The 16,185-nt window shown below is 40.1% G+C and overlaps 1 protein-coding gene across 2 annotated transcripts in view; it reads left to right on the top strand.

Annotated features, from left to right (window-relative positions):
* The first annotated feature begins 12,000 nt into the window (after window positions 1-12,000).
* osbpl10a (oxysterol binding protein-like 10a) overlaps window positions 12,001-16,185 on the top strand; it is a 109,341-nt gene continuing 105,156 nt past the window's right edge. For both annotated transcript variants that reach the window (XM_075449519.1, XM_075449518.1), the window contains exon 1: window positions 12,001-12,581. In XM_075449519.1, coding sequence (XP_075305634.1) covers window positions 12,322-12,581 — 260 coding nt within the window. In that variant the 5' untranslated portion in view covers window positions 12,001-12,321. The remainder of the gene's footprint in view (window positions 12,582-16,185) is intronic.

Raw genomic sequence — 16,185 nt, 5'->3', positions numbered from 1 at the left:
GCAGGATAAAATGGTAAGTATGTGGAGGCAACATGTCCAGGAGGGAAATACAGACTCACCAGCTCCTTCTGGGGATCCCAAGAAGTTCCCACAAGGCACAATATTTGCTTAATTTAAGCTAAATGAAAACTTATGTGGATAAAACTGTTTGTTTCTGTGTTTGATGATTATTTGTGGGCGATGGGTTTTTACAGATACTGCGAGAATGATGCTGTCATCAACTGCTCTTAAAGAAGTAAAAGCAAAGTAACTTTTGAGGACTTTTTATTCAGAATTGCTTTGACTTCAAGTAGAAATGGACATTTTGTTTTCTTTTTTTTTCCTTCTTTTGCTTTACATGGTATGGTTGTAACCATACAATATGACAAAGAAACCCATAATCCTCCCCTATAGCAAGCACTTTTTTGGGCTAACATTTAAAACCAAATGAGCTTTTCTTCTTTAAGAGTACTTTGACTTTCGGTACTTTTTGGTGTGTTTTAATGCCAATAACTGCTGTGATATTCTCAAGGACGTTTTAATGTAGAACAAAACATGTGCAGTAGTATTTCCTTTTATTTTGCAATCTAACTGCCTCTTTCACCGACAACTAGTTTGAAATATGCCAACATTGAAACAATGATAGTGTTCCTGCAGCCCGTGACTGTGTGACTCTTCCATTATCACACACAATAGCAACATCCTGACATCAAAGCAGTGAAATGTTATTCAGTCATCATTGATTTCATGATTCTGTTTACTTCAGACAAGGCCCTCCCTTTGGCATTTCCTGCTGTGTTTCTGTTTTCATACAAACAAAATAGCCATAATCATTTCTACTTAACAAACTCATAAAAATTAAATCACAACACAGACTTTGAAAAACTGTTGTAGCTTTGAAGTCTGGAAGGATTTCTTTATCCACCTAAAGAGATTACATCATCACATCACATCATTTTCTCAGCCAATTTTCTTTTATTGCCACCAGATGTCTCTAGTGTGCTTTAGAGACACATGTACATCCTGCGTCTAAATCATACTTTATACTTGCAACCTGTGTGAAAGTGCTTGAGGCAACAGTTATTTTAAAACACAACCTGGTTTTTTCCAATTGGGATCCTCTGATAACTTGTTGCAACAAGTACATATTGTGTTTCTATCTTGACATTTGAGAGCAAAACTATTCATTTAATGAATCCATTAGCAAGCTGTTGGTATGATCACTGCTTTTATTGCATTTGTCTGTCATTAAAACAATTTAAACTAAGATGGAGATCACAGAGTTCTTAAAGGAAGACAGAGGCACAAAAACATGAAGGGTAATGAAACCCAGAGTTAAAAAACACAACATAATGTTGGGTGTCTGTGTGTTATCTTAAAATAATGTATGTGTTTTCCCAATGTTAGTGAATAGAGGTTTTTAGAGTGGTGAGAAATGACATTAGAGTAGAGAAACAGTGTAGCCTCCTCTCTTATCTGACTGAAACAAACTTTGGGGGGGAGGGGTCAGTTATCTGTCCAGAGTGTACTTAGCAGGAAAACTGTGAAATCAAGTGGAGCCCTGTGGAGCTGTTAACTCCTCACTCTGAGTTTCTAGCCCGAGGCTTCTCTGACAAACCCAACTGTCAAGTCAGAGCATTAATTGGAGTCCTGCTCCTGCACAATTGAGTGATAATTGAGCCCTTAGAGAGCTATAATGACACTTTGTGTTAAGGTCTGCCACTTCCCTCTTGTATCTTTGTCTGCCTTTTGTGTTCTGGGTCCCCCAAGGTGATCTACAAAGAAATCTATCCCCAGACTGTGGGTTTATTAGTCTAATGACTTCTATGACCTTTATGTCTGTCAGTTCTTACGCCATCTGCATTTTCACTGGCCTTGATCTCGCAGTAATTTGTCTTTTCCTAAAAGCTATTCCTTTACCTGCATGGAAAATGTCATGAGCAAATCTGTATAAACTAAGGAAAAGACAAACCTGCTGAAATGAGACTGATGTTTGAAAGATATCCAACAAATAGAGCACTGGATATATCACCTAATGTGTTGTTATTTATTTCTTTTCATGGAGGCTATATTATACATATATACCATTCATACAGTATTGTAAGTTAAATGTTAATTCCTTCCCAAAGTAAAAAAAAAAATGATGTAAAAAGTAGTAAAAGTGACTTTATTGTGACATCATCGTCACACTCACCCCCATCTCCTCATATTCATCCACATAAATCTCCAGTTAGAACAATTGTATGAAAGTAATTGACCCTCATTTCGAATGATGCATTATTCTTTCCTTTGATGAAGGATGGTGTTCCCATGGTTTCCTGGTGTTTCCTATGCTAAAGGAGGTAATAAAGAAACCAATCATGCAGCTGTCGTTTGCATTTAGAGAATTCGATCAGCTCTTATCATGGCCACCATTAGAATAACTCTGGGTCATTTAACTCAGTTAGAAACTTTCCTCTAAAGGCTTTTTGCCTGGTAAGGAGCATTTGACCATACTCCTTGGGTATTTAGGCAAAGTACCTGATATGCTTTTTGTTTCATGTTTTTGTGAGCAGTCGTCACAAACCACACAATTATGCAACTAGGCATGAGTGAGGTCTTTATTCAAATCTTTTTAGCACTAACACACCAGCAGTTGCACATATGCAGTGATGATGGAAGTGAAAAGAAGTCGTGATATCAACACATTGGTGTCTTGTTTTCTTCACACATGCAGGATAAATAAAACGGTGAAAAACATGCTCTGCTTTTTTGTTTATGGCCTGAAACCAATCAAATGACAACAGGCAGCTCGCAAATTAGATTTAAGTTTTTAACCTTGTTACCATGCGCATGTGGTGTTTCTTTTAAACCCTAGAAGTCATATCATGAACAAAATAAACAGTCAACGCCACGGCTGAGGATTTCCACCCCGGAGCTGCAGCGTAGCAGTGACAATGTTTAACTGATTCAGAGGGTTGTGTATATGACAGATCTAAAGAACTCACCATCCTGCAGGGTGGCGCTTGTCGGAGGTGCGGATCAGGAATAAGGTTTGTCTAACATTAGCAACGTATTGAGATAATTTAGAAAAAAATCATTACTGTGTGGAGTGTTTGAGCAAAGTCGAGGGTGACCAACTGCACTCAGGCAAGCAGAGGAGTTCAAGACAGGGCTACTCTTTATATTTATAAACCTGTGCATATTAAACGAGGCAAACGTGTAGAGTTCCATGCAAAAAATTTGAGGACATGACTGTATTTTTTCTTTTCATGAAAGTAAATCTTTCAAAAGGGAGGAGTTTGTCTGACCTTCACATGGGGCGATGACGAGCTACTCTGAACCGTACGGCCTCTGTGTTCATCCTCATTGATATCCAACCTTATTCTCAAACTGCCCTGATGAATATGTATGACTGCATCTCTCAGCTCTGCTTGGGACAAACTCACAGGGACAAACCCTGGAAAACCCTCTACTCTCAGCTACCCTGTCTGTCTGTTTTACACACATCGACAAACACACACATATTCAGCTGACCTTGACAGGTAGGTGGCCGACCATAAGTCCATTAAGTGTTCTGTGAATTAATGCAAGTGGTGGTGCAAACATATTGCAAGCTTTTGGCAAGTGAAGCATGACCACGTTATTTAAAGAGGCTGCACTCGCTTGTACAGTTCACTCAGAAATGGAATAAATGGAAATCCTGCCATGCCCTGTAACCAAAACATCACAATTCTAAGATTACAGTGAAACCAAAAGCTAAACATTGAGCTTATTTACAGATCAGATAAGCCGTCCACAAAAAAACATTTTATGGGGCCATCTGGCAACCAGCAAAGTTTGCAATGAGCAGATAAAATGTTCCCAAAACAAACAGAGTCATGATAATCTTAGTTTCCATGGATGCAGGCAAATTTAAACCAGGTGAAATGCTAATCCTTTAAAGCTGTTCTTTGTAGGAGATGTGTCAGCAGAATAGAGAAACAAACCAACGGTGGAGTGTCTCTCTCTCAGTGCATTATCATCAGATTTTAATTTGGACTCTTTCTGATATGCAGATTACGTGTGTGTGGTGGGACATGAGGTGGTTGGCAGTGAAGCTGTTTGCAGATATCTGTTGGACAATGACAGGCAAGCTCACACAGACAAGAACTGATAAGCTCGCTGATGACATACAACAGTCCTTTTCCAAATTCAAACAGTCTGCTTCAAAAGCAGCCATACTACTCAGAAGTTCTCCCAATAACCTTTCAAAACATGTACTGACTACGCAATGAGGGTTTGTTCTCACATACTTTATCTGTGAACACACCTCTCTGTCCTGCCACTCACTGCGGCTAACTTTGACACATCAAGATGCTTTAAAAGCTAGGAAACAAGAAGGAAAAATCAAGGTGTCAGAGCCAGGAGATGAGAATATGTGCCGTGGGAGACTTCTTCACTCGACTTAGTCTTTGAAGATGAGTTTCAGGCTTCTTCTCTGCTGGGCATTCATTATCTCCTTGAAGGCTCTGAAATATATAAATGCTAAAGGTGCTGGACAGCAGTACATTAATCAAATGAACTCTTGCTTGGATCCTGACTTATTCTAAATAAAGCCATTTTGAATATTGTCACGCTCAGCTGCATCCTAACTTGCCTTTGAGTGGTGCACGAGCTCGTTCTGGCTTCATTGGCTGCACCTGTGAAGGTGTGCATGAAGCAAGTCAGTAGTGACTTACAGAGAGGTCACTTGCTCCTGCTGCTTGTAGTAGGTTTGCTGGAGATTGAAAGCTGGCTGGGCTTTAGTAAGAAAATAGTACTTTCTTAGGTGCTGTTTACACATACCCGGGTATTTTGATAAACGCATATTTTCTAACCTTCGTTTGCAAAAAAAACTAGGTGCACACAGCCCCGTTTTTAACAAAACCACGTCTACATTGATCCGCATAAATACGCTATCAAGAGCTGTTAAATTACGCCAAGCCTGACGGTGGCAGTGTTAGAACAATGAGAATTCCACACAAGCCAATCAGAAGCCTAATAGAGAACCGCTGACAGGAAGAACTTCCGGATCCTTTTCAAGAAGAAAATATGGCGCCAGGCTCATGTGTGTGGACTAATAGCGAGACTGAGCTACTTTTACACGTTGCGCTGGACTATAAAACTGCTAAAGCCGTGAAAAATGTCTTTGTTGTTCAATACATTGTATGACTGTAATTTTCAAAATCACACAAGCGAGTATAGCTCTCAACAACAGAAATGCTGCTAGTACCTCCATGCTTGCCAGATAAACAATGGACGGAGAGAATGGCGTTTTCACGCTAGCATCCTGCCAACATGGCGGATAGGGGCGGGGCTCTGTACTATGACGACAACTCCTCATTCCATTCCCAAAACCCCGTTTTTGTCTCTTTCAACCAGTTTACACACAAACGCTAAACGGAGTTTTTAAAAAATCTCCACTTTTGCAGGGGTTTTTTTTTAGCTTCGTTTTCGGAGGAAAAAACTCGAAGCTAAAATATTTTGATAAACGAAGACCTTTCCCTTCGTTTGTGCCTTTCGTTTATACACAAACGGAGTTTTTTCCTCCGAAAACTAAGCTAAACTCCGGCAAAAGTGTTCTAACACTGCCACCGTCAGGCTTGGCGTAATTTAACAGCTCTTGATAGCGTAGACGTGGTTTTTTTAAAAAACGGGGCTGTGTGCACCTAGTTTTTTTTGCAAACGAAGGTTAGAAAATATGCGTTTATCAAAATACCCGGGTATGTGTAAACAGCACCTTAATCCTCTTGTGTTCAGTCCCCATTTTATGTTGTGGCCCAGTGAGTGTGCTCCAATTACAGGGACATCACACTACTCAGCCTCCCTGGGAAAGTTTACTCCAGGGTGTTGGACAAGAGGCGCTGACTGATTGTTGAACCTTGGATTCATGAGGAGCATTGTGGTTTTCATCCAGGTCGTGGAACGGATCTTTACCGACACAGAGTTTACTGAGGGGGCTTTGGTAGTTTGACCATTCAGTCTACATGTGTTTGGTGGACTTGGAGAACGCTTACGACAGCCCCCCTGGGAGTACAGGGCACTGGAGTTTCTGTTGTCTTCTTTGAGCCATGACCTTCAGCGTGCACTGGAGTGGAGCGGCTTGTGGCTAAGTGTGACGCAGCGAGGATGAGAATCAGCTCTTCCAAATCTGAGGCTGTGGTTCTCAACCGGAAGAAGGTGGAGTACTCCCTCTGGCTTAAGGAGAAGTCCCTGCCTCAGGCGGAGGAGTTTAAGTAGTAGCGGCGCCCAGGAAGGAGAGACAGGAAGGGCTGCATCCAGCTTCCCACAATGGAGCCTGCTGGCGACTCAGGGGGACTGCATGATGAAGAGGGGGGAAAGAAGAGAAACACACACACACCACAAGGCCACTGGCCGTAACAGAGTTGTTTTTTATTTCAGGTGGGCTTAAGGGTTTATATCAGAGGTCTTTGAGTCCACACACACGGGTGTGTTTTAAAGAGTTTTGAAGTCACCATATAAAATGGTGTCCAGTGGAAAACACACAGTAGATATCAAGCTTGGGCTTAACCAACAGGCACCTTAATTTTTTTACTTTTTATTGATTTATTTTTTTGTTTATTTGATGATGTGGGGCTATAACAATTAGATTTGCTCATGTTAAGTAAAATCCCCACAGATTTACTGAATTATCTGTGTCTGTGTGAGGATGAATTGCATAAAATGCAGCTATTACACACAGGATTTCTATGTGCATTGTGCATTTTATGAAACTTTGATCATTTTTGAAAGGGAACAATCTACAACTGCAAAAAGCTGAACGATGTGTGTTAGATTTAAGTGGCCCACCCACTGTACATATTCACTGCACATCATGCAGTGCAAAGGCACTCTTCACTTTCGTGTGCAAACTAGCCTACACAGTTGGAAAAGTCAGCTTTGTTGTATATACTACTGGGAGAATTCAAGGAAAAATGGTCAGAAACCGCTGATTTTATGATAACATTTTACCAAATGCAAAGCTGCTGTTTGTGGTCACTGGGACCAGCCTCAGGCAGCCACAGCTGACATCTATCTGACAGGACAGATGCAGGGACTGTAATGGAGGAGATTGGTGCGATGTCAGAGTGTAGTCAGGGACATGCACTGAATCACAGCGCCGGAGAATGGGTTCATTCATGTTTTACAGCGCTGAGGCGAGGACATGTTTCTTTGGTGTCTCTTGCAGCAGCTTATTCTTTCTCTGTGGTGTGTGGCAGTGACTGTGTGAAATGTTTTATATCATGAATCACAAACAAGAGGATGATTTGGTATTTTGAATTTCCCCCATTGGCGGATGAATAAAGTATTTTTCTATTCTATTCTATTTGGGGGATGAGAAGGAGGAAGAAGATGAAGAAACAACAAAAAAAATGTAGACTTAAAAAAAAGTATTTTTTTCTTAAATATATTAGAGGGGAAGTGTTTAAATCTCACACTTCAGTCACAAAGGCGAGAAAAATGGTTTAACACATGTTATCAAAATACTGATAAGTACTGGTGCATTTTAAAATATATTTTGTAGTGTTGTGTTATTACTTGTTGCAGCTACATGAACTAAAATTAGGTACTTTATGCTTATTCCTATGGGTAATTGGAAATTTAATAATACATCACACGTTTTCTTGCTGACATTTACTATGAATAGTTTAAAATTTCAAAGTAACCAGTGAACAAAGTGGTCCCAGAGGTACTCGAAATCCAAAGAAGCTAATGAATCCATGCAGAAAACAACAATAAGTGCTTTGTTAGCTAAACTTCAGGTAGGAGATGCAGCGATGTTTCACTTTAAGATCCTGACAGAGGCTTTTGCTCCTATAAAGGGGCTGTTCAGCATCAGTGTTTCTCGGATTAGCACTTCAATACTTCAGGAGCATTGTAACCAGCTAAATACGTTACTGCCTGTTATCCGGGGCATTGTTTTCATGTTATTCTCCTCTCACATGGGTGGTAGGTGGAGCTGATCATGTATAATCAAGTATTTATCCAACATCTCCAAGTAAAACTACAGTCCCACTCACATGGATCTGTACTATCTTAAGTCCTGGCATTTGTAAATGGTAATCTTTGATCTAAAATCCCAGTAAAAATATAATTTAGAGCAGTTTTTTTGTGTGTGTGTGTCTGTTGTTAGTGTCTTTATTCCATCTCATTCTCTCTTGAAAATTACAATGGCTGCATTGGTTGTTATAACTGAAAGTCTGGATAGTATTTTGGGTGCTGTCTGAAAGGAAAGAGTCTAATCCGTCAAAAAACTTGAGGCTGGAGTCGGTGAACAAGGCAGCTGAGCCCGGAGAATGTATATGGTGATTATATCAGTTAATTTGAGTAAAAAACACATTTTCTTATCCTGTAGGAGAGACATAGACATAAGCTTGGCTTGAGGGGCAATTTAAAAATCACTTGAGGTCCCTCAGTGACAATAATTTGCAAAGAGTTAAGAAACCTAGCTGACCCTACAATAACAAAATCAGAAATAAGGTAATAGGGTTTCTGTGACTTAGAAATTCAGAGTTATCAGAGACGAGCTGCTTTGACCTCTCTCTAAATGGCGCTGACCTGCATGAGCTTGACTCGAAGTTTAAGCTTTTAACAAAACATTGACCCTGTGTTGGCCACAGCTTTTTTTTCTTTCTTTTTACTCTCTTGTATTGATCTTTGCTTTGTGGCTGCCTCAGCTGACACGCAGCAGAATCTATCTGCGCTCTTCTAAGTGTCCTGTGGAGATTCATTGGGCATGCCTTCGATTTCTCAGCACACTGTCTGCCTCTTCTTAATAGCATGCATTGCTCTTCAGTCTGGTTTTCATTAAAGTTTCCTTTTTATCCTGGTTGTCATGGTCGTGATTGTGTGAGTTCAAACATGGGAAGGTGGATACTTTTATTAAACTTGTATATTTCTCACATTGTGCCAAGTGGTTTATTTGTATCCCATTTTGTCAACTCCTTCTACCAAGTGTACTTAAAGAAATGTCTTCTCTGCACATTTCTGATTAAATTTTCCAGTTTTTAGTTTGTGTTTCAGGATAAGAAACAATGAACATCAGTTAAGGATTTCTGTTTTCATTTATTTCTTATCTGCTGTGTTATTTTTACACAGGCTGGACAATGAGTATCTCAGGTTGTGTCAAGACTAATGACTACATCAGTGTTGAGTCAATTTTAAGAAATACTTGCTATTACAATCCCAGCTTGCCAGGCAGAGGAACATAAGCTACAAGGGAACACTTTTCCAAAAGTAACAATGATGATCTTGTAGTTACCAAAGTCAGGTGTCAAAACAACCAGAAACAGACACACAAAAATACACGTCCCAGTTGATGTTAGATTAAATGTGCAGTGTGAAAGCTGAGTTTCTTCAGATATCATTTTTCTAAGTGTATTTTTCTCAAAAATTTCTTAAGCTTTAAGTTCACAATGTGGCATTATTAGAGGTTAAAACCGCCACATGTGGTGAGGATTTCTAAGACTGGTTACCAGATGATCCTTAGCGGAAAAAAACTCCACCTGGAGCCTTGTAACCAGTAATGATTGGGGAGGCTGTTTTCCAAGGTGTTAATTGACTTGACTTTATGCTGTGTATCTGTGCTCTGAAGATGTTTCCAGCTTTAAAATCCATTTTAATATAAACACTACTTGAGTTTTGTCAGATCTTTTAATTTTTTTTTATAGACTTATGTTACAATATTGATATTGTTTATTGTGACCATTTGTGTGGTATCTGAAAGTGATTTTTATTTCATTACCTTTCCACATGAGGTGGTACATTTATGTGTGGTATTACTATCACATTCCTATAATGTTTCTGTTGGGGTTGCACGACAGATGATTTATTGGTGCAGTGGTGCTTGTCTGAACCCTGACAAGCTTTCTGTCACTTCTTCGAGTAGTCTTCAGAAATAGTTCTCCAGGCTTCTTGAAGGACATTTCTAAGCTTTTCTTTGGATGTGGGCTGCCTTTTGTTCCATTCTCTGTCAAGATGATCCCACACTGCTTCAATAATGCTGAGGTCCGGGCTCATTCATCCCTTCATCAGACCTTTTGCCGCTGACTTTCAGTCCACTTGTGTCATTTGGCACAGCTCAGCCTTTTCTCCCCATTTCCCTTACATAAAAAATGGCCACCCTTCCATGGAGACCATTTCTGATGAAGCTCCAGAGAACAGTAGATGGATCAGCTGAAGGGTCGGATGCATTTTTCAGGTCCTGTGTTCTGGTCTTTGCTGTATTTTCTCTCTATCTTTATTAAGGACATCACTTTCAGATACTGTTCACCTGCTGCAGATAGTTTTTTAGCTGAGTTGATTCTTTTTTTGTTCAGTTTCCCCAAATGTTTAGGGACACACTGCACACTCTGCTGAGATATGCCATGTTTTCAAGTAATAGCTCTTTGGGAATTAAAATGGAAAGGTACAATTTTTTTGTCTGTGGCATTTTTCATAGATGCAACTGGAGAAATTAAAACAAGTGTGTCCTTGTGTTAGTCTCCAAGGAAGAAAGTGCCTAAAGATACAATTAAAATGGGTTGTGTAGACACAACACGGGTTCATCCTTTGAGTTATTAGTCTTTTATATGTTTTAATGATTCATAGATCAGTGTTAAGTGGTTTAACAAATGAAAAACCTGAAATTGGTAAGGTTCAAAGACTGAACTGAAAATCAGTGAAAAAGCAGCCGATCTCCAAAGAATAAACTTTGAAAGACCTTCATAAAACCTGGAGAGCTATTGATTGATACCACTTTAAAAGATTACACAGAAGTGTGGCTGCTTGGAAGCAAAATATAATGAAATGAGGTTTGGATCAAGACTTTTGCACTTTACTGTAGTTTACCCAAAATGAACTGGATGTGTTTATGCACAATTTGCCACATATCTTTCGCAAATGAATTCAGTCAACATCTGTACAGAATTAGCTCCTTAAATCTCATGCCTGAACTTAATTCAATGAAAGCATCTCTTCAACTGTCATCAACTGTCTTAAGAAACCCTCTGTAAACATGTTTATAGAGAGTTATAGTGCAGAGTACATGCATTTACTCTGCACTATAGGCAACTGGTTCCAGACTCGTCGCATGACATCACGTATGCTTTTTTTTTCTGTCATTGATCTATATGTTGCCTTTTTCTTGCAGAAAGTGGACACTACAGTTGTAACTGAAAACATTTAAGACCTAGTAAGAAAAATGAAGCCTCGTGTTTCAAATGAAAGCCCTATCTTTTCAAAGGCTTGTCTTCTAAAGGTGACCGTCGAGTCCGGCTGTCAGTCTGCCTCCTGCCCTTTTCTGCCTGCCTGCTCTCTGTTTCTATTGATCCTCTGTTGCTGCACATTGTTCTGTTGTTTTATGTGTGTCACAGTTGTGTTGTGTGTACGACATAATCTGTACTGACATTGGACTGCTGCTGTTTATCATTATGTAGTGGCATACAACTTGACTGTAACATCTTATGTGTTTGGATGGGTTTCTCCATGAAACATCTCCAAACTGACCTACCATTCCTGTACTATTACCTTGGAAGAATTTGTGCTTGTCTTCATGCATCGTTGGGATCTTGCTGTTCATCAGAATCAGAATCAGAATCAGAATTACTTTATTAATCCCTTGCGGGAAATTCCTTTTCGGCAGTGCACTCGTTTACAGAAAAAAGATTAAGTCAGGAAATACAATAGAGCAAAAATAAATATAATACAATAAGACAAAATAAGATAAAGTAAAGATAAAGCCAAATTACAACACCATACAGTAAAATAAAATTACACCCCTCCCATATAAACAGTGTAAAATAAGATATAAGAATAAGAATAAGAATAAGATAAGGATAAGTTAATGAATTTACATGAGTTGTTTTTCTGCTGTTGCTGCTTAAATATAATAGAAAGTCCTGTTCTTATTGGTATGATATTTGTGTGTGTGTGTGTGTGTGTGTGTGTGTGTGTGTGTGTGTGGTATGAGTGCATTGTAATATCCGGGGGGGCAGGTACAGAGTGGAGTGGGTGTGTCTGCACTCTGCTCTCTTTCCTACCAGGAAAACGCTGGAGCAGACACACTTTGACACAGCCGCGGCGCACACTGCAGAGGAGAGCATGGCTTAAACACACCGAGGATTATTATGTCAGCTTTCCAACGCACCGAGGGACGCTTAAAACACCGGCGCAGTGCAGTCGATGCACATTCACTGCCTCTGCTTTAGCTCAGCAGACTCGCATCTCCGCGTTTGCCACATGCTTTGCTGAAATTTCCCCTACTAAGCTGCTGGTGCTTCTGGTCCAGGTCCATCCCCATCCCTTCCTGCTCCTCCTCCTCCTCCTCCTCCTCCTCCTGCTCTCTACCGTCCCGTCGCCAGGATGGAAAAGACGCTCTGCAGTCCGCATCTCGGGACCAACAAAACCAAATCCCCTTCGTCGGAGCACCGCGGGAGCTCCTCGTCCAGGAAGCCCAGCGGTCGGAGCGGCTCGCACAGCCCCGGCTCCTGCTCGACTGGAGGCGGAGGCAGTCGGGGAAGTGTGCAGGGCAACAGCATGAATCTGCAGCAGCAGGGGCGCAAGAGGCAGCTGGAAGGAGTGCTGAGCAAATACACCAACCTGATCCAAGGCTGGCAGAACAGGTAAGCGCATGAATGGAGTTGGAAGGACAGCGGAGGGAGAGTAGAGGAGGCGCCGCTGGATATGAGTCACTTTCGGTCTAGTGAGTCGATGCTTCGTGTTGTTATTTGCCCCGTCCACGTTGCACTTTTACCACCACGTCACTGTGAGGGGGAGGAAGAGGAGAGACGGGGTGTAAATCACACATCTTAAGTGACAAACGGACATAACTAGCTGCACGACTAACTGCAACATAACAGTTGATTTGTTACAAGAGTAACTTTTAGTTCATTAACACCGTCAGAGAAATGTTATGTCTCCTCCTTTTGAGGTGGTTGTTGTTGGTTATTCAGTTGGAGCTGGAATGATTTTTAAAGTAACTCCCTAAGCAAGTGTCAAAAATCTCTTTAGGGTCCTCTAAATTAGTAACCAGAAATAGAAACAAAACGGGGAAAAAAAGAAAATAATTAAGGTAATTTACTGCTAAAAACTGATGGACCCACCTGCCTTAAGTTTTTTTTCAGTCCTTTTAATGGCTATTGTCTCTTTCTCTCTCTCTTTTTTTTTTTAAATTACTAAACGCTCTTTACACCTCCTGGTCGGCTTTGTAGGCTGTCACCATCTGTTATCACCTGTTTATATGCAGAGAGCAGTAGCTGGACTTTCACCCAGGAAGCTGAGGTTTGAATCCTGTGTGGCTCCGCTGCTTTTTAGCTTCTATTTGAGGCTTTCTGTTCTCTGTCTGTTTTGTTAGGTTCTGGCTGCAAAACATGGTGTTTTCACATATTGTAACATGTACTTATACACACTATTGTAAGGAAGTCCCCTAGCCTGGGGTGCTTTCTGTTCATTGGTCATCAGAATTGATGATAAACGTGCCAAATGTTTGAAATTATTATTCATCTGACTGAAGACTAATGCGCCCAGATAATCTGGTTGGAAGTCTAATCACTTCCATATGCATTCATTCAATGGGACTCAGACCTGTGGAGGTGTTCCGGGACTTTGAACTGGAAGTTACTGATAAAGAAGTCGTCGTCAGTAACAACAGACAGAGAATATCCAGAATGGATGACGTAAATCTCATTTGTGGATAAAAAGAAAAAAGAAAAGGACATTATTAAAAACAACAACAAAAAAGTCAAGCGTGCAGCACCTGTGAAATGTACTAAACTGTAAAGATTCTGTGATGTAGTGGGTTAGACAGATATGAGCCAATATGAGCAATCTTAAATGGGCAGGTCTTCACCTATTGTAGAGGAGTTCGACAAACCTCAATCAATAAGTTGATTCCGCCCCCTATGCTTGTATGCTGGCAAATATACAGTTTTTTTCAATTAAACGGCCCAACCGAACTCTAACCGTAGCCTGACTTTTTGTTGAAGAATTCCTAGGTCGGTGTTCGTGGCGTATAACATTTGGTTGAATTACTTCATCACAAAAGTTTTTAACAGGTTTTAAAACAGGAAAAGTTTGTAGCTTTACTCAATGCAGGGGTGCTTTTTAAAATTCGGATTCCCTGTCAGTATAATCATTTCCCCTTTCACCTCTGATCACAAAGTTAAACCTGATAGCATTAATGTGTTTTTCTGACATGCTGCATTTTATTCCCTTTAATTTGATGCCATTTTGCAACAGTAATCCAGCAGTAAGCTTATTCAAATTTAAATTTACTGTATTTCAGTATCATTTTAGTTTACTGTGATCTGTTAGCTTATGACAACACCAAGCTAATGTTTACAATGATGTTTTTATTTCACAGCTGTGTTCGACACGCCTATAACACTGGCTTTTGTTGGTCAGTTTTAATAATAGACAACAGCACTTGACTATCCTACATTTCAGTTCACCTCATAAATGTTAGCAACAGCTGGATGGCAAGTTGACTCATTTAATGCTAAGTTAGTGATTAACATTTCCTGTAGCCAGCAGTTGTGGCTATTACATTAGCTTCATATGGCATAATGTGAGTATATGTGACTAAACATGACATGAACAAAACTTGAATACATTACCATCCCTGATGTTGTACCATAGGTGAACAACTTCACTGTATCCACACGAATTTACCATGTTGTCAAACATTATCTCAAACATATAATGGTTGAAAGGCATCGAGTAGGAGAAACTAAATAATTAAACACTTGATCAAAATAAGTGAATTACTCATAGAACAATCCAATTTGAATCTGCTAAATCAACTTTCGTTATGATTTGTTATCAATATTTGTGACTGATAAATGGCTAATAGGTGAATTGTTCTAGATTTAAGAGCTTTTATGCACCAATTTGACATGAAGAACCAGAGGGAACAAAGACCTCCTGCTGGGTTTCCTCATGTTTCCAATGTCTGAACAAACAAACCAGCACGCAAACACACTGCAGAGATGACCTCCTACTGTCAGCCAGGATTACTTTGCCTGCGCAAGAACACATAGCTCACCAGTGCAGAAGGGGGCGGTATAACGTATGTTATACTTTTTCAGAAACTGGCAGACTGTAGTGTAGATTAAAGGGAAAAAAAAAAGAAAGCTAAACCTAAGAATAGCTCTTTGGGTTTTTTTTGGTACTCTTCTGTCATGATTATCAGTTTGTCTTCAGTTTCTGTCTCGTGCACTCATACACTACGCTGAACAGCCAGTCGCCAGCGGATACAGTGGCGCTTCTACAAGTTGAATCAGTTGAAAACAGACGCTAGTGGACATGGCAAAAATACAAGAGTGACAGATGTCCAGCTTTTACTTCAGATGTTCCCAAGGGCCGTTTGTCAGCTTGGTGTACAAGAACCTTAAGATAGTGTTCAGTTTCTCAACAACTAAAAAAAAAAAAAAGAGTAGTCTTTAAAAAGACAGTTTGCTTCTGTTAAAAATAAATATCTTTCATGGTGTTTTTGTTCTTGCTTTTAAATATACTTCTGGCTTTAAATAGTCTAAGCTAACTGAATAGCAAAGTGTCAAAAAAATAAGCCACATCTGGCTGTTGTGTATAATCTGACAGTAATGTTTTTCCATTTAAAAAGTTCAGCTCACATCTTGCAAATTCTTGAGGTTGACAAAATAAAAATAAAACCAGCCTGAAGCGATGTGCTCTCTGAGCATATATGTGCACGTTTGCTGCTGCATGTGTCTCACTACTTTGTTTCAGTGCAGTGAGTATATTGATATTGTTCCCTTATCCTGTGATTACCTGAGAGTCTGTTGGCCCTTTAGCACTGCGGCTGCGCTCGTAATGAAGCACAGGACATCTCAGCAACAGCTGTCGAGATCACAGCGGTGCATTATCGTGCGACTGTGCCTCATGCAGCATTTATGATTTCACTCTCTGCCTCGTCCGATTTACTCCACTCAGACACGGATGAGAGCCGTTATCATAGGAAGCAATGAGTGAGTTTTTAATTTAGAATTACTGCTGCGGCCACATATGAAAATCTGGTTTCATTTTTTTTCTTGGAAGTGTAGAAAGGTTTTCCTTGTGAATTCCCTGCTGGGTGGTTAATGTGAACTATGCCGGATTTCCAGCTTTAGTGTAATTTTTGCAGTGAAATTGATTCTTTTCTACCCACATACTGACTTAGTGTCCCGGTGTGGCTGTACTGTAGCAGTGCTGCAGAGAAGAGGGAAGCTCAGG

This window comes from Odontesthes bonariensis, chromosome 18, assembly GCF_027942865.1.
Source record: "Odontesthes bonariensis isolate fOdoBon6 chromosome 18, fOdoBon6.hap1, whole genome shotgun sequence".
Classification (NCBI taxonomy): domain Eukaryota; kingdom Metazoa; phylum Chordata; class Actinopteri; order Atheriniformes; family Atherinopsidae; genus Odontesthes; species Odontesthes bonariensis.
Note: the sequence above shows the minus strand (reverse complement) of the source record. Positions and strands in the feature narration are given on the sequence as shown.